The 24785-nt window shown below is 46.6% G+C and overlaps 1 protein-coding gene across 1 annotated transcript in view; it reads left to right on the forward strand.

Moving 5' to 3' along the window:
* PDSS2 (decaprenyl diphosphate synthase subunit 2) overlaps positions 1-24785 on the forward strand; it is a 358375-nt gene that overhangs the window by 123806 nt on the left and 209784 nt on the right. The window contains exon 3 of the mRNA XM_077487165.1: positions 14207-14341. Within this exon, the coding sequence (XP_077343291.1) occupies positions 14207-14341 (135 nt within the window). The remainder of the gene's footprint in view (positions 1-14206; positions 14342-24785) is intronic.

The raw sequence follows: 24785 nt of genomic DNA on the forward strand, positions 1-24785 counted from the left end.
CGTCGCTGGCCCCGCCGCCTGGTATGGACTTAAAGGGGAACCCCAACGCGAAAAAAATCGGCGTGGGGGTCCCCCCCAAGTCCACAACAGACCCTTGTCCGAGCACGCTACCCGGCCGGCCAGGAAAGGGGGGGCGAGCAAGCGCCCCCTCCCTCCTGAGCCGTACCAGGCCGCGTGCCCTCACCATGGGGGGTGCCTTGGGGAAGGGGGGCCGCGCGCCCCCCCCCACCCCAAAGCACTTTGTCCCCATGTTGATGAGGACAAGGGCCTCTTCCCGACAACCCTGGCCGTTGGTTGTTGGGGTCTGCGGGCGGGGGGCTTATCGGAATCCGGGAGCCCCCTTTAATAAGGGGGCCCCCGGATACCGGCCCCCCACCCTATGTTAATGAGTATGGGGTACAATGTACCCCTACCCATTCACCTGTAAAATAAAAGTACAAAAAAAAACACAACACACGAGATAAAATACTTTATTGCACAGCTCCGGGGGTCTTCCGTCTTCGGGGGTCTTCTCGCTGGACTCCTCCGCTATCTTCTTGTAGCTCTTTTGCTAGCGGAGGAGTCCGGCTTTCTTCCTCGCCGCCGGCCTCTTCTTCCGACTTCGGGGGTCTTGTTCCCCTCTTCGGTTGTTCTGCCGGGCCACCGCGCCTTCTTATAGCTCTTTTACAGGCCCGGTCTTCTGTCGCCGCCGCCACCGCCACCTTCCGTTCTTCTTCTTCTTCTTCTCTAGGAGATGTTGACTCGACGATCTCTCCGGCCACAATGCCAGGCACGCGCTGCGCTGCCACTTATATAGGGACAAGGGGCGGTGTCACATGGCGTTATGTCACATGTGTTGGTCACATGGGTTGATGTCACATGGGGACTGTGACATCGTAAGGGGGCGGGGTCACCATGTGACACCAACCCATGTGACATAAAGCCATGTGACACCGCCCCTTGTCCCTATATAAGTGGCAGCGCAGCGCGTCCTTGGCATTGCGGCCAGAGAGATCGTCAAGTCAACTTCTCCTGGAGAAGAAGAAGAAGAACGGAAGGTGGCGGCGGCGACAGAAGACCGGACCACCGCCTGTAAAAGAGCTATAAGAAGGCGCGGTGGCCCAGCAGAAGAACCGAAGAGGGGGACAAGACCCCCGAAGTCGGAAGAAGAGGCCGGCGGCGAGGAAGAAAGCCGGACTCCGCTAGCAAAAGAGCTACAAGAAGATAGCGGAGGAGTCCGGCGAGAAGACCCCCAAAGACGGAAGACCCCCGGAGCTGTGCAATAAAGTATTTTATCTCGTGTGATGTGTCTTTTTTGTACTTTTATTTTACAGGTGAATGGGTAGGGGTACATTGTACCCCATACTCATTCACATAGGGTGGGGGCCGGTATCCGGGGGCCCCCTTCTTAAAGGGGGCTCCCGGATTCCGATAAGCCCCCCGCCCGCAGACCCCGACAACCAACGGCCAGGGTTGTCGGGAAGAGGCCCTTGTCCTCATCAACATGGGGACAAGGTGCTTTGGGGTGCGGTACGGCTCCTGGCCGGCCGGGTAGCGTGCTCGGACAAGGGTCTGTTGTGGACTTGGGGGGACCCCCACGCCGATTTTTTTCGGCGTTGGGGTTCCCCTTTAAGTCCATACCAGGCGGCGGGGCCAGTGACGTCTCCCTCGCGGGCCCCGCCTACCTGGAGACCCGCTCGAAATGAGCGGACTTTTCTCCGGGTGGGAAAAGTCCGCTCATTTCAAAAGTACGGCGGACTGGCATACACACGGCAGGATTGTCCGCCGAAATGCGAGTCCGGCGGGAAGATTGGAGTGCAACACTGCATTCTAAGTCCGCCGTACTTTCGGGTCAAAAAAGTATGCCGGAGGCTACACACGGGGGGATTGTTTGGCGAACTTGAGTTTGCCGTACTTTTCCACCGGATTGTTTGATCGTGTGTACGCGGCATTACACACAAAATGGGAAATGTTGAGGTGTACATCACAACGTATATGCATTCCAGTACACTATAACACACAAACCTGAACCATCTATGGATACATGTTGAAATGAATTGGCAGCCCCTTCAAAATAAAGGTTGGCCATACATGGTCGAATTTTGAAAGGTTTTTCTCTTGAAAATCGGAATTGATCCAATGGAGGCACCATTAATTTCAAAATTCGACCAACCAAGCCTTCAATTTCACCTCATGTTGCTAAAGAAAATAATTTTCGTAGCTGGGAATCTTTTCTTTCCGTGAATTTTCTTTTCTTGCACACGTGCATTAGTTTTTCGATTACATTTCTCACACGATTCTCCCATCATTGATTAGAAAATTGTTAGTTTTAAAAAAAATTTCCAACATGCCCGATTACTCAAATTCGATGGCTGCATGAATATTGGCTGTTGCTGCAGCCCACTAATGGTGCAAAATTAGAATGGAAATTCTTAGATAAAATTTTCGAAAAGAAAATTCTTTTGAAATTCGACCCATGTATGGTCCTGCCTTAGAGAGATCAACATGCACAGGTGTGAATTGGACCTAATAATCTGTCTACTTACTGCTGTTTTGCACTGCCATGCAAAAACATTAAGCCTTCTCTATTGAGGACTATAATTCTGAGCTGTTATAAAAAAAGATATTGTGATTACAAAGTTCCTTTTCAGTTTAAATTTTACCCTGGAGATTGTGATAAACGGCAAAGGTTTGACTGCCAGTTAGCCTGTTTGTTCTATTTTGCTGCTGTGCAGAAGAGGACAATAATGGGAACCATTACTGGAAGTAGTGACGTTAGCCCTTTCTAATCCTCCGAGAACTTGGTAAAGACAGAATGGAAGTACATTGTTGAAGTGCTTGTAGACTTTAGTTTTGCCAACTATTCCCGACTCCACAATCACCACATGCTAAGTATGTAATGATGATGGTTCTACTGGATGTTGAAGGCCGGTGTGTCAGCTATGTGCAACTGCTGGATCAAATGGCAACCACAAAATGACTTCTAACAACTAGTTGGAAACAACTTAGATTTACCTCCTTCCTTTTTGCAATTGTCTACTCTACTGAACATAAACTTAAAGTTTATTTTTCCCTTGGTGTAATTGCCAAAAATATCATATATTTGTGTCAGAAGGGCAAAGTTTCTGTGAAGCATGGAAATGAGGAAAAATGAAAAATGTGTATGGGTGTGCTGTCACAGTTAGAATGATAAGGCAGTTCATTATCAGCTGCCCGGGGTTATAGAACAGCATCCCAAAAAATCCTGCACATGCTTATGCAACTGTCAAAACAAATGTCACTCTTGGGTAATTTAGGGCAGGATTGTTAATTGAGGAAGCAAAGTTGCAGGCACGTTATTATTTTGGCTGTTATTTGCTATTTAGCAAATATCGTTCTAAGGAGAAAGGATAATAAGAGATGCTCCCCAGCCCTTTTAACTTGCTTTCATTATTCGTTTGTAGTGATGGACGAACGTTTCGCCCGGCGGTCGTTTCGCGGCGAATTTCCGACATTCGCGGTCCGCACGTTCGAACGCCTTTTTCCGTCGTTCGCCGCGGCGGACTTACGTGTTTAATGTATACAAGAACTTTAACCTTTGGTGACACGTTTATCATGTGATACAGGACAGCCAATTGAGACATGACAGCACATGGACACTTGGACATTCCCCCTAACCTATAAATACACCCGATCCGGTGGCCATTTTACATTCTTTCTTCTGTTACGATAGGGACAGGTTCCTGTGTGGAGTAGGGAGAGATAAACCACTAGCTATTTGGTACACAAAAGTTCTTTTCAGGACTGGTATAGGTGTTAGGTGTTGATAGGTTTGCTGTGCTGCTGATTCTTGCAGCAGCCTGAGTGTCTTTTGTTAGTTTAGAGAAAGGGAAAGGACGGTGTATGCTACAGGGACAGCCAGATTAGTCTTTCATCATCATCATCATCATCATCATCATTAGCTGTTACTATCAAGGTCCACAAAAGAGCTGTTCCAGTAACCACTAATCGTTCTCTTTTTTTGCCAATTTGTATAGGGACAGGAAGGAAGCAGTGTTGTCAGGCAGTGAGGGTAATTTTAAAGACTTGCTGTTATTATTAGTTCCACAAAGGTTCTTTTCAGGACTGGTATCAGTGGTACAGTAATAGGCTTGTACATGTATAATATTCTTTCTTCCAAATATAGAAAGGATATTATACTTGACTGCTGCCCTTCTGCTGCAGTCTGCTAAACATTCACAACTCACTTGTTCCACAAAAGTTCTTATAAGGACTGGTAACTTGGTATAGGGTGCTACGGTACATAGGCTTGAGTGCGGTACAGTCTGCTGTTCTGTAAGGACCGCTATAGGTCCACAATAGATAGGGTTGACGTGCACCACTGCTGACCGCTCACCTATACTGCAGCAGTCCTTCAGCGGTATAGGGACTGACGTACAGTCTGCTAATCACTAACACACAACCTGCTTGTTCCACAAAAGTTCTTATAAGGACTGGTAACTTGGTATAGGGTGCTACGGTACATAGGCTTGAGTGCGGTACAGTCTGCTGTTCTGTAAGGACCGCTATCGGTCCACAATAGATAGGGTTGACGTGCACCACTGCTGACCGCTGCCCTATACTGCAGCAGTCCTTCAGCGGTATAGGGACTGACGTACAGTCTGCTAAACACTAATACACAACCTGCTTGGTCCACAAAAGTTCTTATAAGGACTGGTAACTTGGTATAGGGTGCTACGGTACATAGGCTTGAGTGCGGTACAGTCTGCTGTTCTGTAAGGACCGCTATCGGTCCACAATAGATAGGGTTGACGTGCACCACTGCTGACCGCTCACCTATACTGCAGCAGTCCTTCAGCGGTATAGGGACTGACGTACAGTCTGCTAATCACTAACACACAACCTGCTTGTTCCACAAAAGTTCTTATAAGGACTGGTAACTTGGTATAGGGTGCTACGGTACATAGGCTTGAGTGCGGTACAGTCTGCTGTTCTGTAAGGACCGCTATCGGTCCACAATAGATAGGGTTGACGTGCACCACTGCTGACCGCTGCCCTATACTGCAGCAGTCCTTCAGCGGTATAGGGACTGACGTACAGTCTGCTAAACACTAATACACAACCTGCTTGGTCCACAAAAGTTCTTATAAGGACTGGTAACTTGGTATAGGGTGCTACGGTACATAGGCTTGAGTGCGGTACAGTCTGCTGTTCTGTAAGGACCGCTATAGGTCCACAATAGATAGGGTTGACGTGCACCACTGCTGACCGCTCACCTATACTGCAGCAGTCCTTCAGCGGTATAGGGACTGACGTACAGTCTGCTAATCACTAACACACAACCTGCTTGTTCCACAAAAGTTCTTATAAGGACTGGTAACTTGGTATAGGGTGCTACGGTACATAGGCTTGAGTGCGGTACAGTCTGCTGTTCTGTAAGGACCGCTATCGGTCCACAATAGATAGGGTTGACGTGCACCACTGCTGACCGCTGCCCTATACTGCAGCAGTCCTTCAGCGGTATAGGGACTGACGTACAGTCTGCTAAACACTAATACACAACCTGCTTGGTCCACAAAAGTTCTTATAAGGACTGGTAACTTGGTATAGGGTGCTACGGTACATAGGCTTGAGTGCGGTACAGTCTGCTGTTCTGTAAGGACCGCTATAGGTCCACAATAGATAGGGTTGACGTGCACCACTGCTGACCGCTCACCTATACTGCAGCAGTCCTTCAGCGGTATAGGGACTGACGTACAGTCTGCTAATCACTAACACACAACCTGCTTGTTCCACAAAAGTTCTTATAAGGACTGGTAACTTGGTATAGGGTGCTACGGTACATAGGCTTGAGTGCGGTACAGTCTGCTGTTCTGTAAGGACCGCTATCGGTCCACAATAGATAGGGTTGACGTGCACCACTGCTGACCGCTGCCCTATACTGCAGCAGTCCTTCAGCGGTATAGGGACTGACGTACAGTCTGCTAAACACTAATACACAACCTGCTTGGTCCACAAAAGTTCTTATAAGGACTGGTAACTTGGTATAGGGTGCTACGGTACATAGGCTTGAGTGCGGTACAGTCTGCTGTTCTGTAAGGACCGCTATCGGTCCACAATAGATAGGGTTGACGTGCACCACTGCTGACCGCTGCCCTATACTGCAGCAGTCCTTCAGCGGTATAGGGACTGACGTACAGTCTGCTAAACACTAATACACAACCTGCTTGGTCCACAAAAGTTCTTATAAGGACTGGTAACTTGGTATAGGGTGCTACGGTACATAGGCTTGAGTGCGGTACAGTCTGCTGTTCTGTAAGGACCGCTATCGGTCCACAATAGATAGGGTTGACGTGCACCACTGCTGACCGCTGCCCTATACTGCAGCAGTCCTTCAGCGGTATAGGGACTGACGTACAGTCTGCTAAACACTAATACACAACCTGCTTGGTCCACAAAAGTTCTTATAAGGACTGGTAACTTGGTATAGGGTGCTACGGTACATAGGCTTGAGTGCGGTACAGTCTGCTGTTCTGTAAGGACCGCTATAGGTCCACAATAGATAGGGTTGACGTGCACCACTGCTGACCGCTCACCTATACTGCAGCAGTCCTTCAGCGGTATAGGGACTGACGTACAGTCTGCTAATCACTAACACACAACCTGCTTGTTCCACAAAAGTTCTTATAAGGACTGGTAACTTGGTATAGGGTGCTACGGTACATAGGCTTGAGTGCGGTACAGTCTGCTGTTCTGTAAGGACCGCTATCGGTCCACAATAGATAGGGTTGACGTGCACCACTGCTGACCGCTGCCCTATACTGCAGCAGTCATTCAGCGGTATAGGGACTGACGTACAGTCTGCTAAACACTAATACACAACCTGCTTGGTCCACAAAAGTTCTTATAAGGACTGGTAACTTGGTATAGGGTGCTACGGTACATAGGCTTGAGTGCGGTACAGTCTGCTGTTCTGTAAGGACCGCTATCGGTCCACAATAGATAGGGTTGACGTGCACCACTGCTGACCGCTGCCCTATACTGCAGCAGTCCTTCATCGGTATAGGGACTAAGAGTTTTGTCACAGGGTCATTTAAAAAATGACAGGCAGAGGAAGAGGCAGGCCCTTCCGCAGGGGTGGTAGGGGTAGGGCAGGAGCAACAGGCTTGAGCCAAAGTGGGAAGTTGCAGAAGGTGCGTTCAATTACTTTAAAGGATGCACCAGACTTGGTTGAGTGGCTCGCTCAGCCTTACTCTTCTGCACCCTCCTCATCCTCTCGATCTGCACCCTCTTCTTCACTCTCTGCTATGTGCACCCCCAAAGACACTACCACCAACAACACGACCACCACCACCACCACCACATACCTTCCGCTTGAGTCACTGGAATTATTTTCCGATCCATATCAAGAGGACATTTCTGATGCGCAGCCACTCTTGGTATTGGATCAGGAAGAGGAGGTAGCAACAAGCGCTACTCAGCAGTCTGACGCCAGTACCCAGATCAGCCCAAGGAGGAGGTTGGTCCCCGGTGTTGCTGCCTACTCCGAGATCTCTACTTATAGCGGTGGGGAAGGTGACGTTGATGATGACGTGTCTAGTGATGTCACGTGGGTGCCCACAAGAGAGGAAGAGGAGGGGAGTTCAGAGGGAGATATGGACCAGCAGATAGGGAGGAGAAGCAGCAATGACTTACATTGCACAGCAGGGACAAAGCAGACTGCAAATGTATCAGGAGCGAGTCATCGACCATGTACGGTCACATCTGGCGCTCCCAGGACACCGGCACATGGCTCCGCAGTGTGGGCTTTTTTTAACGTGTCCGCTGCTGACAATAGCGTTGCCATCTGCAATCTTTGCAGTCAACGCGTTAGTCGCGGTAAGCCCAATACTCACCTAGGGACGACCGCCTTAAGAAGGCACATGAGCAGCCATCACCGAGCCCAGTGGGAGCAACGGAACACACAAAGCCACACTGCAGGCTCTCACCGTCCAGCCTCGTCTTCTACTTCTCCTTCTCCTCTCTCCTCACAATTGTCCTCCACTCCACCTTCCATCACGCCAAGCTCACATTTTTCTGCAAAAAGGCAGGCTTCCGTGGGCCTAATGTTTGAGCGTAAAAAAATGATGACGCCGGATAACCCTCTTGCCCAACGGTTGGCGGCTGGCTTGTCAGAACTCATAGCCCGCCAACTACTGCCATATAAACTGGTGGACTCGGAGGCCTTTCGCAAATTTGTGGCCATTGGAACACCACAATGGAAGGTCCCAGGAAGGAAGTATTTCTCAGAGAAGGGCATCCCAGAGCTATATGGCCATGTTCAGCGGCAAGTGAATGTATCTCTGGCACACAGTGTCGGTGCCAAGATACATCTGACCACAGACACGTGGTCTAGCAAACACGGGCAGGGAAGGTATATCAGTTTTACTGCCCACTGGGTGAACCTTCTGACGGCCGTCAAGCATGTAACCCGTGGCACCCGTGTAGATTTGGTTTTACCGCCACGGATTGCATGCAGGCCTGACTCTTCTTCTCCTCCTCCTACTCCATCCTCCTCCCTCTCCTCCTCAGCTGCCTCCTCCTTTTCCGCTGCTAGCGTCTCTTCCACTGCACCGCCCAAGCTCCCCAGAACCTATTCCACATGCCAGGTGAGACGTTGCCATGCCGTGCTGCGTCTGTTGTGCCTGGAAGCAAAGAGCCACACTGGCCCGGCACTCCTTTCAGCTTTGCGTTCACAGGCAGATGAGTGGCTAACACCGCTCAATTTGACAGTTGGTAAAGTGGTGTGTGACAACGGTGCCAATCTGCTTAGCGCATTGAAACAGGGCAAAATCACGCACGTGCCGTGCATGGCACACGTCTTAAACTTGGTCGTGCAGCGATTCCTTGTCAAATACCCTGGGGTCCAGGACATCTTGCGGCAGGCAAGGAAAATCTCGGCCCATTTCAGAAGATCTTACACGGCCATGGCTCGCCTTGCTGACATTCAGCGGCGACACCATCTGCCGGTCAGACGTCTTATTTGCGATTGCCCGACGCGATGGAACTCAACCTTCTATATGCTTGATAGGCTGCTCCAGCAGAAACGTGCAGTTAACGTCTACCTGTATGAACTCTGCGAAAGAAACGGTTCTGGGGAGCTGGGTTTTTTTTCACCGCGCCAGTGGCTGCTCATGCGCGACACATGCAGACTTCTGCGGCCATTTGAGGAGATCACCAAACTGGTCAGTCGCAGCCATGGCGCCATCAGTGACATGGTACCTTATGCCTTCTTTCTGGAGCGTGCATTGCGTCGTGTCATTGATCAGGCTGTGGAGGAGCAGGAGCGGGAAGATGAGGAAGTCGCAATGCTGGATGAATTCCCAGGGGGGGCTACTCTATCTGAGACAAGTCAACAACAGGAGTCTGATGAGGAGTCAGAGGAGGATGGTGCCGGGGCGGATGAGCAGGAGCAAGAAGAGCATGCTTTAAACCTTTCTGGGATCCCTGTTGTGCGAGGATGGGGAGAGGAGAATGAAGAGGACGACATTATCCTGGATGATGAGCAGGAGCCAGGCCACCACACCGCTTCCACTTTAGTGCAAATGGGGGCCTTCATGCTCCAGTGTTTTAATAGGGACCCCCGTATAAAAAGCATGAGGGTCAAGGACCAGTACTGGGTGGCAACGTACTTAGACCCCCGGTACAAACACAAAATGGCGGAAATGTTACCGCCGTCGCAGAGGGCTGTCAGAATGCAGCACTTCCAGGCCTTGCTTCGAGAAATGCTGCATTCTGCTTTTGCGTGCGCTGGCAGAGGAGCAATTCCCACTCCCAGAGAAGGATTTGCGGGTACCAATCCAACAGCGCCTGCAAGAAGAGGCCGGTTTGAAGATGTGTTGGTGACTTCGGATATGAGGTCATTCTTTCAGCCGACCCATCGACAGGTGTCATCCGGATCCAGCATCAGGGAACGCCTAGACCGTCAGGTGTCCGACTACATTGGGTTAACGGCCGATGTGGACGCTCTGAGGAGTGATGAACCCCTAGACTACTGGGTGGGCAGGCTTGACCTCTGGCCAGAGCTTGCCCAATTTGCAATCGAACTGTTGGCTTGCCCCTCATCCAGTGTCCTGTCCGAAAGGACGTTCAGCGCAGCAGGGGGGATTGTGACCGATAAGCGTACTCGCCTAGCTCACCACAGTGTTAACTACCTCACATTTCTAAAAATGAATGAGGCATGGATCTCGGAGGAATTCAACACATGTGACCAGTAGACCATGTATATGTCTATAAACTATTTTTTTAATCAAGCACACAGACCTTCTTAATTCATTTGGCTCACTTCCTTGACCCAAAAAAGCACACCGTACTATATGCCCCTACCCTCCTCTTTGAAGAGGTTGAGCGGTGTCATATTTCTACTGGGGCTGCTTATGATATCCCTGTGCTGTGCTGACTTCCTCCTGGGGGTTCTTATTATGAAGGGATCACACTATCCCTGTGCTGTGCTGACTTCCTCCTGGGGGTTCTTATTATGAGGGGATCACACCATCCCTGTGCTGTGCTGACTTCCTCCTGGGGCTGCTTACGGTGCTGCTGTCAGTGCTGTATGTCACGGTGCTGCTGTCAGCGCTGTATGTCACGGTGCTGCTGTCAGCGCTGTATGTCACGGTGCTGCTGTCAGCGCTGTATGTCACGGTGCTGCTGTCAGCGCTGTATGTCACGGTGCTGCTGTCAGCGCTGTATGTCACGGTGCTGCTGTCAGCGCTGTATGTCACGGTGCTGCTGTCAGCGCTGTATGTCACGGTGCTGCTGTCAGCGCTGTATGTCACGGTGCTGCTGTCAGCGCTGTATGTCACGGTGCTGCTGTCAGTGCTCTGTATTACGGTGCTGCTGTCAGATGCCTCTATCACGGTGCATGTGTCATTCCGGTATGTCACGCTGCTGGTGATCATCTCCTGCACCCTCTTCTTTGCCTACCCTGGTCCCTGACCTTCCCTCTCCTCCATTGCCTTCATTAGCTCCATAGTCCTGAATTGTTAGAACAATTTCCCAAATAAAATAAAAATGCTTGTAGTTATCGATCCCAAATTCACCTCATACATGTATTATGTCATTGTCCAGATGGTGGGACTACGTTTTACCCCCTAATAATTACCACGTGGCCGCAAATTCGACATGAAGGTTTGCAAAGTTCGCCTCCCATTGAAGTCAATGGGGCCCGCGGCGAACGTTCGGTTTCGCGAACGTTTGGGTCCGTTCGCATTTCGCTTTCGCGAAACGTCCCGTCGGAAGTTCGTCCATCACTATTCGTTTGCTATTATGCAACATAAATAACAAAATGGCTTTATGCAGCTGCTGTTCTTTAAGTGCACCTGTGGCAAAAAGCCATTAAAACCGCTCACCAGTGAACCTAGTTTATTTTCTTTACCTCACTTTTCACAGTAAGACCCCTTTCACACTGAGGCAGATTTCATGCGTTTTAGTGTTAGAAATAGCGCTTGTAAAGCGCCTGAAAAGTGCCTCCCATTCATTGCAATGAGTGCTTTTACACCCGGGTGGTGCGCTTGCAGGATGTTACAAAAAGTAGGCATCTTTGGGGCAGTTTGCCACAACGCCCCTGCCCATGGGCAGCGCTTCCAAAGCGCCTGAAAAGCGATTCAGAAGTGCCGCAACACAAGAGTTTTTAACCTCTTCTTTGGGGTTAAAAGCACCCTGCTAGCAGCCGAAAAGCATCGGTAAAGCGATGCTAAAACAAGCGGCATTTTACTGCAAACAGCCAGTACTTTCAGTGTGAAAGCAACTTTAGCATTTGTTCAAGATGATTAAAAATGTGGTAGATTTCCTCTGCAGTTGCTCCTAGAAATACTAACATCACCCTACTTTTCAGTCCTGCCTGGCTTTCTGCACACTCTGCATCTTCTCAAAATCACCAGGAGAGAAGGACTGTCAAATGTTGCATTCATTAATTACATTAATTGTATAATTACATTAATGGGAGTAATTTTCAATATTTTTTTTTATATCTGCAGCTTTCGTTAAAATAATATTTAGTGATCTTCTATGGAGGTCCTAGTGCAGGCACTTCCTGTTATAGGGTGAAAATGCTTTGTTCTTGTTTCCTTAGGGGACTCCTTTTGTTACTTTCTCATGCAGCTCCAAATGGAGACTATAATTGGTTGGTTTTACACATATTACTGAGGCATAGTCCACGGAACCCTTCTGCATTAGAAATGCCATGCAGTTATCGTAGAAGCACATGCATATAGACAGGAAATGATTGCAAGATGCTGCAGGATGTTAGCTGCCTGAAGGATGATAAAAATGGCAAATATGATACGCAGTACTTTATCAAATTAATATCATTCGGATAGGGATTACATCTACTTTAAAGAGGTTGAGGAAAAAAAAAACCCTGCAACATAAAGGCATGATGTGCTACTATGCATCGCATACTAGAACATTATGAAATACTCACCTTAGAAAGAAACACCCTCAGTGGCGCCCGGTCACCGATAAGGGGGCTGACATCTTCTCCCATCCTTTCTTCCAGGATTGTGGGCTTCGTCGCTGTGAGGGGCTAAAGCCATGATGACGTCACCCTGCGCATGCATGCCGGAGCCCTTGGTTTCCGGCAAGAAGCTCTGAAGTTCCAGCACAGTATGCAGGACCTTTGGAGCGCATGCGCCACTGGCTTACCTGTAGGTAGAAAAACGACAAAGCTGGGTTTACAACCGCTTTAAAAGACAAATGTACATTAATCCCAAACTCTTCTAATCCTACCCTATAGCACCTGAATTTACCTCCTGCACTAACCCCCTCCTTGACCAAATTATTCATATCTGCGTACTGTGCCTGCACAATTTGTGTATTCTGATGTGGGTAAAGTCACCACGCTATCAGAATACAAGTGAAATCATGTTCCCCCTCCATAGATACAGCCATGGGTATATGGTGCTTGTTTACTTTTATAACCAAAAATATTCCTTTAAAAATTAAGTTTTATTAGTAAGAAAGATAGATTTTCTATATTGGCGATCATTAACTTGTGATCTGCCTGACTTTTTCTGCTCATCAGCTATCCTTGTTAGTGTATTTTATGTGTGGCCTAAGACAATTCCTCTGCTTCCAATGTGGAAGAAGGAAGGTCAATAGTTTGGATACCCCTGATCTAAACCAATATCAATCTAACATAGTTTGCCTATTATACATTGACCCTTGGAGCAAATAATGTGTCAAAAAGTGTCAGATATAAGCAGTGCATTTTCTGTAGATGAATGAAGTAGTTAAGGTGATCTTGCCCCTTGGAGTGTGTGTAGTATAAATTAAAGCAGTGTCCCCCCCCCCCTCCAAAAATTATAAGTCCACAGCTACCTATACTGTAGCTGCTCACTTTTAATATTAGTACACTTACCTATCCTGGATTCCAGCTATGTCAGCAGCCCAGCCAATGCTTCCATCGGCTGTCGGGTGCTGCAGCTTGCAGCTTCACATGCATGAAGCGTGCTGCGCTTTCTTACTGGCTCGGCAGCAGGGGAGGGAGGAGGAGGGGGCCGGACTTCTGACATATCTTGCAGTGGCAAGGTCTGACAGAAGTGGGGATAGGGTACCTGTCAAAAACAGGTACCTGTTTGCCCCTCTCCCCAAAAGGTGCCAAATGTGGCTCCGGAGGGGGGAGGAATCAGATAAACGGAAGTTCCACTTTTGGGTGGAGCCCTGCTTTAAAGGCAAATGGCATAATTACTACATCAGGTATGCGAACCTTAGAGCAAAGCTTGTACTGTTCGATTATTCTGAATTCAAACCTCTATAAAAACCAAGAGAACTTTTAAGTAAAATTGCACTGTCATCATCTAGATGCAGGTTAGCTGTTGTCCAGATACATTGGTTTTTCAGACAGCTGCAGGTTCATAAAGTTATGTCCCCAGTTCACAGAAGCTGTCTTTTTTTTTACTGCATTGTGAGAGTCTTTCTTCCAGAAAGAGAGTCCTGTCAACTGCACCATAGAAATAGTTGTAATAGGATAACTTAAACATGTCAGCTTGTGTTATTTAAGTGACAGTAGCTGGAAGCAATTAAAGACGGTAGCCGGCTTGTGGAAATCCTTTACTGTAGTATTAAAAACAAAAAAAGTGCCATAATGATAAGAAAAGACTGAAAGTAAAGACATTGGGACGCAGTTTCTCATCTCCTTCTTTGCTTCTTAGTTGACCTTCACACATATTGTGGACCTTTATCCTAATTTTTAATTTTTTTTTATTGGCAGGGCCTTTGTGTACGATAGTCGCAACAACCTTCAGATGCGAGGCTTAGTAGTGTTGCTTATATCTAAAGCAGCTGGACCAAGTAAACTGGCAGATGAGTCCCTACAACATGACATGGTTAGCGGCATTTATGCAAGGTGAGAAATTGATCTTTTGTCTCTACAATGTTTGTAATGTTTGCATTTTTAAGATTGAAGTGGCTGTTAAAAAAAAAAAAACTTAATCTTACAATTAGTAGCAACAGATACTAACTCTTGCATATTTTATCTTTCTTCCATTCTTCTACAGTTTTGTTGTAGAACTCTGGGCATAGTACTTTGTTTTCATTAGCATGAGCAATGGATGTTTTTTTTATTCAAAGAAAGGAAACAATGCGCTTAGGTGAGCACTGATATGAATGTGATACATCAGCAAAGTTAAATAGCAGCTATCACAAGTCTTGATGCTGACCAAAAAAAAGTATTGTATAAATAAGTGCAGCGCTTTAAAAATGTATAATAATAAATGCATACACATCACAAATGTGCATATAAAACCCAAAAGAAATGTCATCCAGATAAGAAAATATATAACGGTCCACCACAAGTGTATGTAGTTATAATAGCCCTGTGATATGGTGTATCCTGTTATAGGTAGTCCCCCAATCTGGTAAGGTGAACTCATATACACTAATGCTGGCCATACATTATACAATTTTCTTCTATAGATTTCCTTTAGATTTACCAAAACCATATAATATGAGGTCAAATCTAAACACTTTCAATTTGTGTGCAATCAGACAGGACCTTGTACCACACAGTTGAAGGTAAATCTAAAGGAAATCGAATAAAATTGTATGGTGTAGGGCCAGCTTTTGTGTGTTCAGGTGAAGTGTACTCTGTCTCTCATAAGAGGATACACCATATTACGGGACTATTATACGGTAACTACATACAGTTGTGGTGGACTGTGTTATATATTTTCCTATTTGGGTGAAAATTTATTTTGAGGTTTATATTTACATTTGTGATGTGTAAGCATTTTTTATTGTATTTTTTTAGTACTGCACTTATTTATACAATATGTTTTTTTTTTTGTTTTGTTTTTTACTGCTGTCTTTGCTGCAGAGATTTCCCCTCGCTTTCTGTCCCAGAGGCATAGCAGAAAGTGAGAGAAAATGTTCACAAAACAAGGGAAAATCCTGTGTACAGAGATTCCCCACTTACAAACAAGATTCTGTAGGTTTGTTCTTAAAGGGGTTGTAAAGTCTCAGTGTTTTTCACCTTAATGAATTCTATGCATTAAGGTAACAAACCCTCTGTGCTGCAGCAGCCCCCCAGATCCCCCCCTTTTACTAGCCTGAACCTGATCTTTCCAGTGACGAGAACAAGCACAGCAGCTCCAGCTGCTATCTCGGGTCCTCGTTGGATAGATAGCATCAGGAGCCATTGGCTCCCTCTGTTGTCAATTAAATTCATTGACACGGGAGACGGGGGGACGAGGCAGAGTCCTGCTGTCTGTGTCAATGGCTGCAGCAACAGGACTCGGGAGCGTGCCCGCACGAGTGCTCCCATGGAATTCAACCTTTTTGTGGGGGCACTCCAAAAGAGGAGGAGCCAGGAGCGCTGCTGAGGGACCTCAGAAGAGGAGGATTGGGGACCAGTGCTGGGACAAGGTAATTTAGCACCCATGGTGATAACGCCAAACTGCGCGCCACTCACATGCAAGATGTTTGAGCATCGTGTGTTAGCAAAAATCTCCCCCCTCCAAAAAATAAAATAAAAAATTGAGTACTAATCGGCATAATTAGCCCTAAGCATAAATGCCCTCTGCAAGCCAAAATTCTACCGAAATTCTCTGCTGCTACCGTGACGCTCCAGTAGTCTGCACCGGTAGCAGTGCAGATGATCGTGAGTCTTTTCCCCTCACAGACCTGGAGCCAAGTGAGGGCTCCATAACATTGCATGATGGAAACAATGTCAAACGTCACTTTAACCAAATGGTCTTAAAGGGGAAATTATTTTTTTATTGTATTTTTTTGCCGCATTTTTACTGCAATTTTGTACAGGTCACCAATATAAAAAGCAGAAAAACACCTCTAATTTGCCCCAAAGCATTTTTCAGGCGTTTTGCTTCAGGTAACAAAACGCTCAGATGTGAACAGGTGCCATTGACATGAATGGAATTTTGCTTGTTTGGCGTTTTTCAGGCCTTTGTTTTCGCCTTTTTATGAGCTGAAAACGCTCAGGTGGGAATCCAGCCTTAGTGTAAATGTGAGGTCTTTTTGACCCCAGATCTCACGTTTAAGAGGTCCTGTCATGCTTTTTTTCTATTACAATGGATATTTTCATTCCATGTAATAGAGATAAAAGTGACCCAATTTTTTCTTTTAAAAGGACTGTGTAAAAATAAAAAATAAAATAAATTGGAAAAAAAATGTTTTTTTTAAAGCACCCCGTCCCGCCGAGCTTGAGTGCAGACGCGAATGAATACGTAAGTCACGCTCGCATAGGAAAACTGTGTTCAAACCACACATGCGAGGTATCGCCGCGATCATTAGAGCGAGAGCAATAATTATAGACCTACTCTGAGATTTTTAAATGTCGCCTATGCAGTTTTTAAGGGTCAAAGTTTGGCACCATTCCATGACAATTTTGAAGCATGACATGTTGGGTATCAATTTAAAGTTTGGGGGTTCTAAGTAATTTTCTAGCAAAAAAAAAAAAAAAGATTTTAACTTGTCAACACCAAGTTTGAAAAATAAGCCTAGACCTTAAAGTGTATGTTATCCCAACATTTGATATTTCTGGATGTGTCTGTCTTACCATGTACTCATTTTAAAAAATTATGCTGTCCTCTTTGTATTGCTTTCTTTGCATGAAATACCTGTTGATCCTGCAGTTCCCCTGCTTTCCTGTTTCAAACTGACCATGCTAGACATGGAAGCACATCCATCCTGACATGGTTAGCTCTATTCTTTCCATTGTACTTAGGAGCGCACAACAATTACTACTTAAAGTTTATGAAGAGCTAAAACTTTTAGGCTATCCAGTCAGGAAGTGAGGAGAACTTTTCAACAGAAACAGATAAAAATATTTAGTACTGTACAGTAGGGGAAATAGTTTGATGTCTGTGCCCCTATTGCAGATTTCCATCCACTTCCTATCTAATGCATTTGTTTTCAGCAGGATGGGAAGTGAGGGTAAATCTACTTGAAGTGGAAATAAAGGCAAAGTTTTCCTAAAATGTTGCCTCTGTCTTCTGCCTATTTATGTTTATAAAAGCGAGCACTGAAAATACCTTTTTCTTTAACCCCTTGGAGCCAGCGCCTCCTGGCCCTTTAAGGGGTTTAGGAAGCTGGAGTTTTTTAGCTAGATTACAATGGGCTCTTACTTCACAATTTTAATGAACACCATTAGGGTGCGATAAACAGTGCAATGTGACCGAGGCCTAACAATCTAGTAGGCTGTAATAGGAAAATTGTGCAATGATGTGAATGTACAATATAGACGTAAATAAAAAAATCTAATTTTTAGCATCTACATTACAGGATCAGTAGGAATCCGCCATGATGATTTCTAAAATCCTTGCTTTGCATGTAACTGGCTTGGAGAGGATTGCTTTTCTCCCAACAAGTTAAAATGTCAAATTAATAATAATATGATCACTTTCTGATGATACAAAATCATGTTAAGTGATGAACTTCACCTATTTCCTCACTGTGTTACCTTTTGTGGAAAAAGGTGCACCATTGTTTCACAAATAATGACAAAAATGTATGAACTATAATTTAGCAGATATTAGTTGTAGACAAGTTACTTCATACTGTGTACGCACAGATTTATAATATAATAAGTGTTACAGTGTTAAGTGATTTTCATCCGTTGAGCACCTGCAGTGCCGTGGTAATTAAAGTCTGCTATTAGAAGGTTCACTCTGCAGGTTATTGATGAGCAGGAAATCTAAAATTTCCACATTTGTGTCTAAATAACAGAGAAATTATCGTGTGAATTATCCATAGGGAGTATTCCACTCAGAAATGCCTTATAGGCAATATTGTTAGAAATTGTTCATTGTGTTAAGGGGAAAGTACCCCTTGTTAAAAAGACTTGAAAAGTGTAATGGGAAAGGATTTGATTTGGAAGGTATGATAGTGAACAACATGTTCAGGAGTAGAGGAGTGCAGGGGGGGGGGGGGGTATGATAGGTAGTGTGTGCAGTATAGGTCTCCGGAGTCATGGCAGGCTGTATGTGCAGGAGTGGGGTATGGAGGGTATAACAATAGGCAGTATGTGCGGGAATAGAGCATGGAGGGTATTAGGAAGAGGTATATATGTAAAGACAGGAATGTTAAGAGTATGACAGCGATCAGTATATGTAGGAGAGGAATGAAAAGTACATAAGTATGTGTAGTAGGGGAGTCCAGAGGAAGGATGGGGGGCAGTATGTGTAGGAGATTAGCATGGAAGGTATGACAGCGGGCATAACGGTTAATATTTTGACTCACAGATGGTTACCGATCTTTCTGTAATAAGCAACCAAATATATTTATTTAATACAGGTACCTGTATAGCGCCGTCAATTTACACTGCGCTTTACATATATGTTGTACATTCACATCTCAGTCCCTGCCCTCCAGGAGCTTACAATCTAAGGTCCCTAACTCACATTCATACATACACATACTAGGGCCAAATTAGACAGGAGCCAATTAACCTACCAGCATGTCTTTGGAGTGTGGGAGGAAATTGTAGGAAATCCACACAGGCATAGAGAGAACATGCACACCCTGGGCAGGTAGTGCCAGGGTTGAGATTTGAACCAATGACCCTAGTGCTGTCAGACTGAGTGTTAGGCACTGTAACGTTCAAATCACAAAAAATATGGTTATAGCCTTACAGGTGAATGACGGAGGCAGAAATGTGCCCTAACATGCATTTGGCACTCGTTTACAATGAATAATAAAGCAGCAGCATGGGAGACAACTCTTCATGCAGATAGTTTTATGGAGAATGAGTAGATGTTAAAATCAAATTGAAGCATATTATTGTGCAACAGTAAAGGTAGTGGGGATTGTGTAGGTAGTCTCGTGGACTGTGAAGGTGGTCAGGATATGAAAATGAAATACAAAGTGTGTCAGCAGAACTCGGAACAGTGGACTTGCTGCTGAAGGTTAACACACATCACATGCTGGCGATTGGCCACAAGGCCACGTGCACATGTGTTCGGTACTGGCAGCTGAAGGTTTAATGTAATACAAGCAGAAGTATAGGTGCTAAGAAGTTAAAGCACATACATTGGATACTGAATGCTGGTTAACTTACATGAGTTCAGTACTGGGTACTGAAGACCTTGGGACTGGGGTGCTCTGAAGAAGCAGCACACATCCCTGGCGAGTTAGCACTGTAGAGATAATGCACATGGATTGCAGACTAGGTGACAATGTAAGACTGGAATGCAGACTTGGTTAATGTATCTGAGCTGGGACTAAACGCTGTATGCTGGGGACAGGTCAAGGAGGTGTTGAGTGACATGCTATTTAAGCCACTCAAATGCACTGCAGAAGGGTTACTGAGGAGTTAAAAATTCTAAGCTGAGGGTAGGTGATTTAGGGGCTAAAGGAGAAGTATGGCCAGTATGGTGACTACAAGTATGGTGACTACACGGACAGTGTTCAACATGGGAGAACTGGAGCTGCTGATGTACCAGGAGGATTTAGATTTTGTGGGAATCTCAGAGACTTGGTTTAACAGCTCTCATGATTGGTTGACATCCATCCAGGGGCATTCCCCATATCACAGAGAAAAGGAGGGTAAAAAAAGGGGAGGGGTATGCCTGTACATCAAGAATGATGTGCAAGTGAAAGTGAGGGACGATATGACTAATGGAGCAAAGAAGGAGGTAGAGTCCTTATGAGTGTAGCTTCAAAGGGAGGAATCTAAGGGGAAAGTAATACTGGGCGTATGCTATGGACCCCCCTAACCAGAGGCAGGAGGGGGAGTGGGACAGTTTGGAGTGGCGGTAAGGATGGGAAGTGTCATTATAATGGGGGATTTTAATTATCCAGATGTAGACTGAGCGGAAGGAACCACGCATTCGTCTAAGGCTCGTCATTTCCTAAATATCTTGCAGGACAATTTCATGGGTCAGATGGAGAATTCACCAACAAGAAACCATGCGTTACTAGACCTACTGATTACTAACAATACAGATCTGATCGCGGATTTGGAATTACAGGGATACCTAGGAAACAGCGACCATAGGTCAACCAGTTTCAGAATAAATCACAGAAATAGGAAGCACAAGGGTAATACAAAGACACTGAATTTCAAAAGAGCCAACTTCCCTAAACTGCACTCTTTGCTAGAGCATATTAAATGAGATAAAATCCTAGGAATAAAGAACACGGAGGAAAAATTGGAGTGCTTTAAGAGCATACTAAATAAAAGGTATTGGCCAGTACATTCCAATGGGAAATAAATTTAAAACAGTTAACAAAAATCCTGTGTGGTTCAACTCCAACGTAAAATGCATATAAAAGCAAAAGAAAGGGCCTTCAAAAAACACAAAGCTGATAGGTCATTGTCAGCATTCCAAAGGTTGAACTTGGTGGATATTTTTTAATTTTTTTTTTCAACTTCACCTACTGTGTAACTATTAAACATGCAATTTGTGCAGTGGGAGTGTTTGACTGCAAATTGAGGAGTGTTCTTAAAAGGAAGCTGGAGATTGTGTGTACCAGAGGAAGGATATAAGAGAAAGATCAACCAATATGTACTGGAGAAGGGATCTCACTGGCAAAAGACCAATCTGTGTGCTGGAAGTGTAATGTCACTGGGGAAAGACCAAGAAGAGGCCGATTTGCACAGGGATAAAAGTAGAACTTAAAGTGTAGTTAAAAGAGAAGTATGTGTTTTTTCTCCAATCGTCTTTCAGGACAGCCACCTTAGAGAGACACCGGCTCCTCCCCTCTGAGGAAACACCGCCTTCATTTTCATGATTTAAGCCTCCTCCTCCCTTCGTTCCTCAGTTATGGTGTTTCCTCCGGCGGGGAGACATCGCCAAGGAACCTGAAGGCTGAATTCGGTTGGTGAATCTGAAAGCTATCCGAGCGGAGCCCCGGCCTCGTTCGGCTATCCGACCATTTATCGGTCGGTCCGGGACAGTCCTATCAGCGGGGAGCTGAAGTGTTCGTACTGTCCATATACCCTAAACTTCGCTTGGGGAAGCAGGAAGTTTATGGGGTCGTCTGTTCGTTCACCCGTGGGTGTTTCAACGGAACAAACAGTCCAGTCGGCTGGGGAAGCTGAATACTCGACTGACCTTTACACGCACTCCAATCTTCGCTTGGGGAAAGCAGGAAGTCTTTGGAGAGGTTCATCCCTGCGTTTCGCCCAGTGGGGTACTGAACGAAGGCGGCCAGGGCCCCCCTGTGTATGCAGCCGGCTGGGAGCTGGAAGCCGGACCGGTAGACGGGCGACGTCAGTTCCGGTGGGGGCGGACCCCTTCGTTCAATCCGCGTCTTCCGGTTCCGGACGCGGCACGTGAAGGGGAACCTAGCGTTCGGCTGGTGCAGCCTCTCTTTCTACAGTCTGCACAGGTAGCTGTTGGAGGCACGTTCGTACCACGCTTCCTCAACGGGAGAATGTCCGAAGCAGAGGCTTCAAGAACTCCTGGAGATAACAGCACCAGCCACTCAAAGGTAATAGCCCTGGAGAGGGGTTCCCTTACCTTATAACCAGTAGCTCCACTGGTGTGTTTTCCCCCTAGGTGGTCGGGGGGAAGGGCAGTGCATCTGGGATCCAGGTGGAGATTGATCCTAGGAGGGGGCACTCCCGGTGGTTCTCTTAAGTAGTGCTGGTGTTTCTTTTCTTTTCTTTTTAAAGTTTATGCTGCTCTCTCTCTTTTGCTTCAGGTATCTCAGAAAGACTTAAGCAGGTCCCCCCCTTGGCTCTTGGAGGAAGTGTCCTTCATGTAGAGCCTCTTTGGGGAATTCCTGGTTCAAGGCACTTTGTAAGGAGTGTTTTAAAGGCCTGGATAGCTCAGTCCGTAGCTCTGTTTGGGTGCCATTAGAGAGCAGGCAGCAGAACAGGGTGCAGATCTGGCGGCTTCTGTAAAGGTTTCAATGCCCTCAGCTCCAGAGCACTCTTTTCACCAGCACAGCAGAGTGTTCCACCTAACCCAATGGTTGTTCCTCCCACAGGTTAGGGAGAATCCAGAGGGTTCCAGAGGGAAGTTGAGGAAGAAGTGGACAGTGCCGTCTCAGACTCCCAAAGGGAGACTGAGGGTGAGGACTTGGATGGGGAACCCAAAAGAACCTCACGGTATAAACTTCCCCTGGATGAGATGGAAAGGCTCTTGAGAGCTGTCCAAATCATTTAGGAGGCACTGTCACCCCACGATCAGATGTACTAGGGCCTAGGGGGAGCGGGTGTTCCCGGGTCATGACGTCTTGATTAATGCCATCAAGGATGGCAGGATCCCGAAGGAAAACTTTTCTTTTCTGGTGCATTAAAGCAAAGGTTTCCTTGGGCGGAAGAGGAGGCTCTCATCTGGAATAAAATCCCCCGGGTTAGATGCGGCCTTTTCTCAGATGTCCAGGCATACTGACCTGTCCTTGGGGACATGGGGGCACTTTTAGACCCTATGGTTTGAAGATGCCTGGGTTTTACCATAAGGAAATCTCTAAGCCTACCATAGCAGCCACAGTGGTGGCTCGTAGTACAAAGTATTGGCTTATCCAGATGAAGCAATGACGGCAGAGGAGTCTTTTCTATCCTCCTTTTCCCGTGCTGCTTTAGGCATTGGCATACTCTGCGGATGCTTCGGCTTAATTCATTCGATGGTATGCAAGGTCCTCGGCTCTGACCAACTCAGCCTGGAGGGCCTTAAGGCTGTAGACATGGCAGAGGGACAGGGCGTCCAAATCAAAGCTCGGTGGAATCCCTCTTTAGAGGAGACCTGCTGTTTGGGCCAGGTCTTGAAGCAGTGCTATCGCATGGCTTATAAGAAAGAGGCCTTTCCCCTTAAGAAAAAAATAGGGGGAGCAGTTAAAAAGGGTCCTTCTTCCCCCAGTGGGAGATGATCACCTCCAATCAGTTTGTGTTGGGGATCATCAAAAGAGGTTACCGTGTGGAATTTTCAGAGCTTCCCCCTTTGAGACTCCTTGTCACTGAGCTGACAAAAGGTGCCTTTCTTTCCTCTGCAGGAGTTAGAGGAATAGGAAGTGGTAATAAAGGTCCCAGCAGATTAAATAGGCAAGGCTTCTATTCTCTCATTTGGGGTTCGCAAGCCTGTGGACAAGTTCAGGCTCATCCTGAGCCTGAATCGTCTGGGTGTCTTGGTCACCTACAGAAGTTTTTGGTTGGTTTTAATCACGGGGTGAGGGCACCTCTTCCACCAAAACTGTTTCAGGGCATCGATAGTAAAGGATGCATACCTGCATATTTCCAACGCAGAAAGCCACCAGCGTTTCCTCATGCTGGCAGGGATAACCTCGGTAGGGGTGCTACACCTTCAGTTTAAAGCACTCCCCTTTGGGCTATCCCCTTCTCCCTAGTATCTTCACCAAAGGGGGGTCACCTTCCTGCGATGGTAGAGGTCCTGTCCTTCCTGCGTCTCAGGGTAGTCTCTGTGATCGTGTATCTTAACGATCTTCTCCTGTTTGTCCCTTCTCTGGCGCAGTTGAACGGGGATCCACAGCTTATAAGGGACCTATTAGGGAGCCTGGGTTGGCCTCTGAACCTACGGAAACTCATCTTAAACTTCTTCCCAAGGGGGTCACCTTCCTGATTAAAGAGGGTCAGGTTGAGCTTACTGACATCCACGCTCCTAGCTGTTCAGTGGACGGGGTTACGTTACTGTCGTCTGCAAGCTATTCATCTTGAAGGTTTGGGGCCACAGTAGAGGGCCTTAGGACTCTTTGTTTTCGGTTCTAACTCAGGTAAAGAAGCCAGGAGCGGTGGCGTGTGACAATGCGCGCCGTCTCCCAAAGGCGCAGTCTGCGGTTGGATTGCGTATGTCTGAGTTCTAGTCCACCCTGTGTCAAATCACGAGGGTCTCTGTTGCTAGCTTTAGCACGGTAGCTCATGACTGATCACCGAATGGCAAAGGTCACAGCTGACAGTCCCGTGCTGGCAAGGTAGCAGTGAGTAACCGACTTAGAGCATTGAGATAATACTACATAGCCTGTATTTTAAAGTCCCTTTGGTGGGATAGGGGAGCATGTTTGTCACAAGGCCTAGAGTGGATTTGGCCAATATCCAAGAAGGAGGGAGTCAAAGAGACCCTCAAAATTGGAGGGAGTTGAGAGCAGTAGATCTGGTTCTCAGGACCCCGTAGAGAGTGCTCTGGGGACATTAGGTAGCAGTCATGGAGACAATCCCTTGGCAGTGGCTTACGTCAATAAAACGGGGGCTTCTGGAGCAGAGCCTTAAGGGCCTCAGCGAAAAGCCACCCTCAGATGGGCCAAATGTTAAATTCCTGTCCTTCCAGTGATCCGGTGGAAAGGAGAGCAAATTCAGGTATTAGATGCCTCAGCAGGAGAACGCGGGGAGAGAGCAACCAGGTTCTCAAACAGGACGTTTTCGAAATGATCACCCG

This window comes from Lithobates pipiens, unplaced genomic scaffold (assembly GCF_037356315.1).
Source record: "Lithobates pipiens isolate NorthernLeopardFrog02 unplaced genomic scaffold, aLitPip1_a1.2 Scaffold_18, whole genome shotgun sequence".
NCBI classification, from domain to species: domain Eukaryota; kingdom Metazoa; phylum Chordata; class Amphibia; order Anura; family Ranidae; genus Lithobates; species Lithobates pipiens.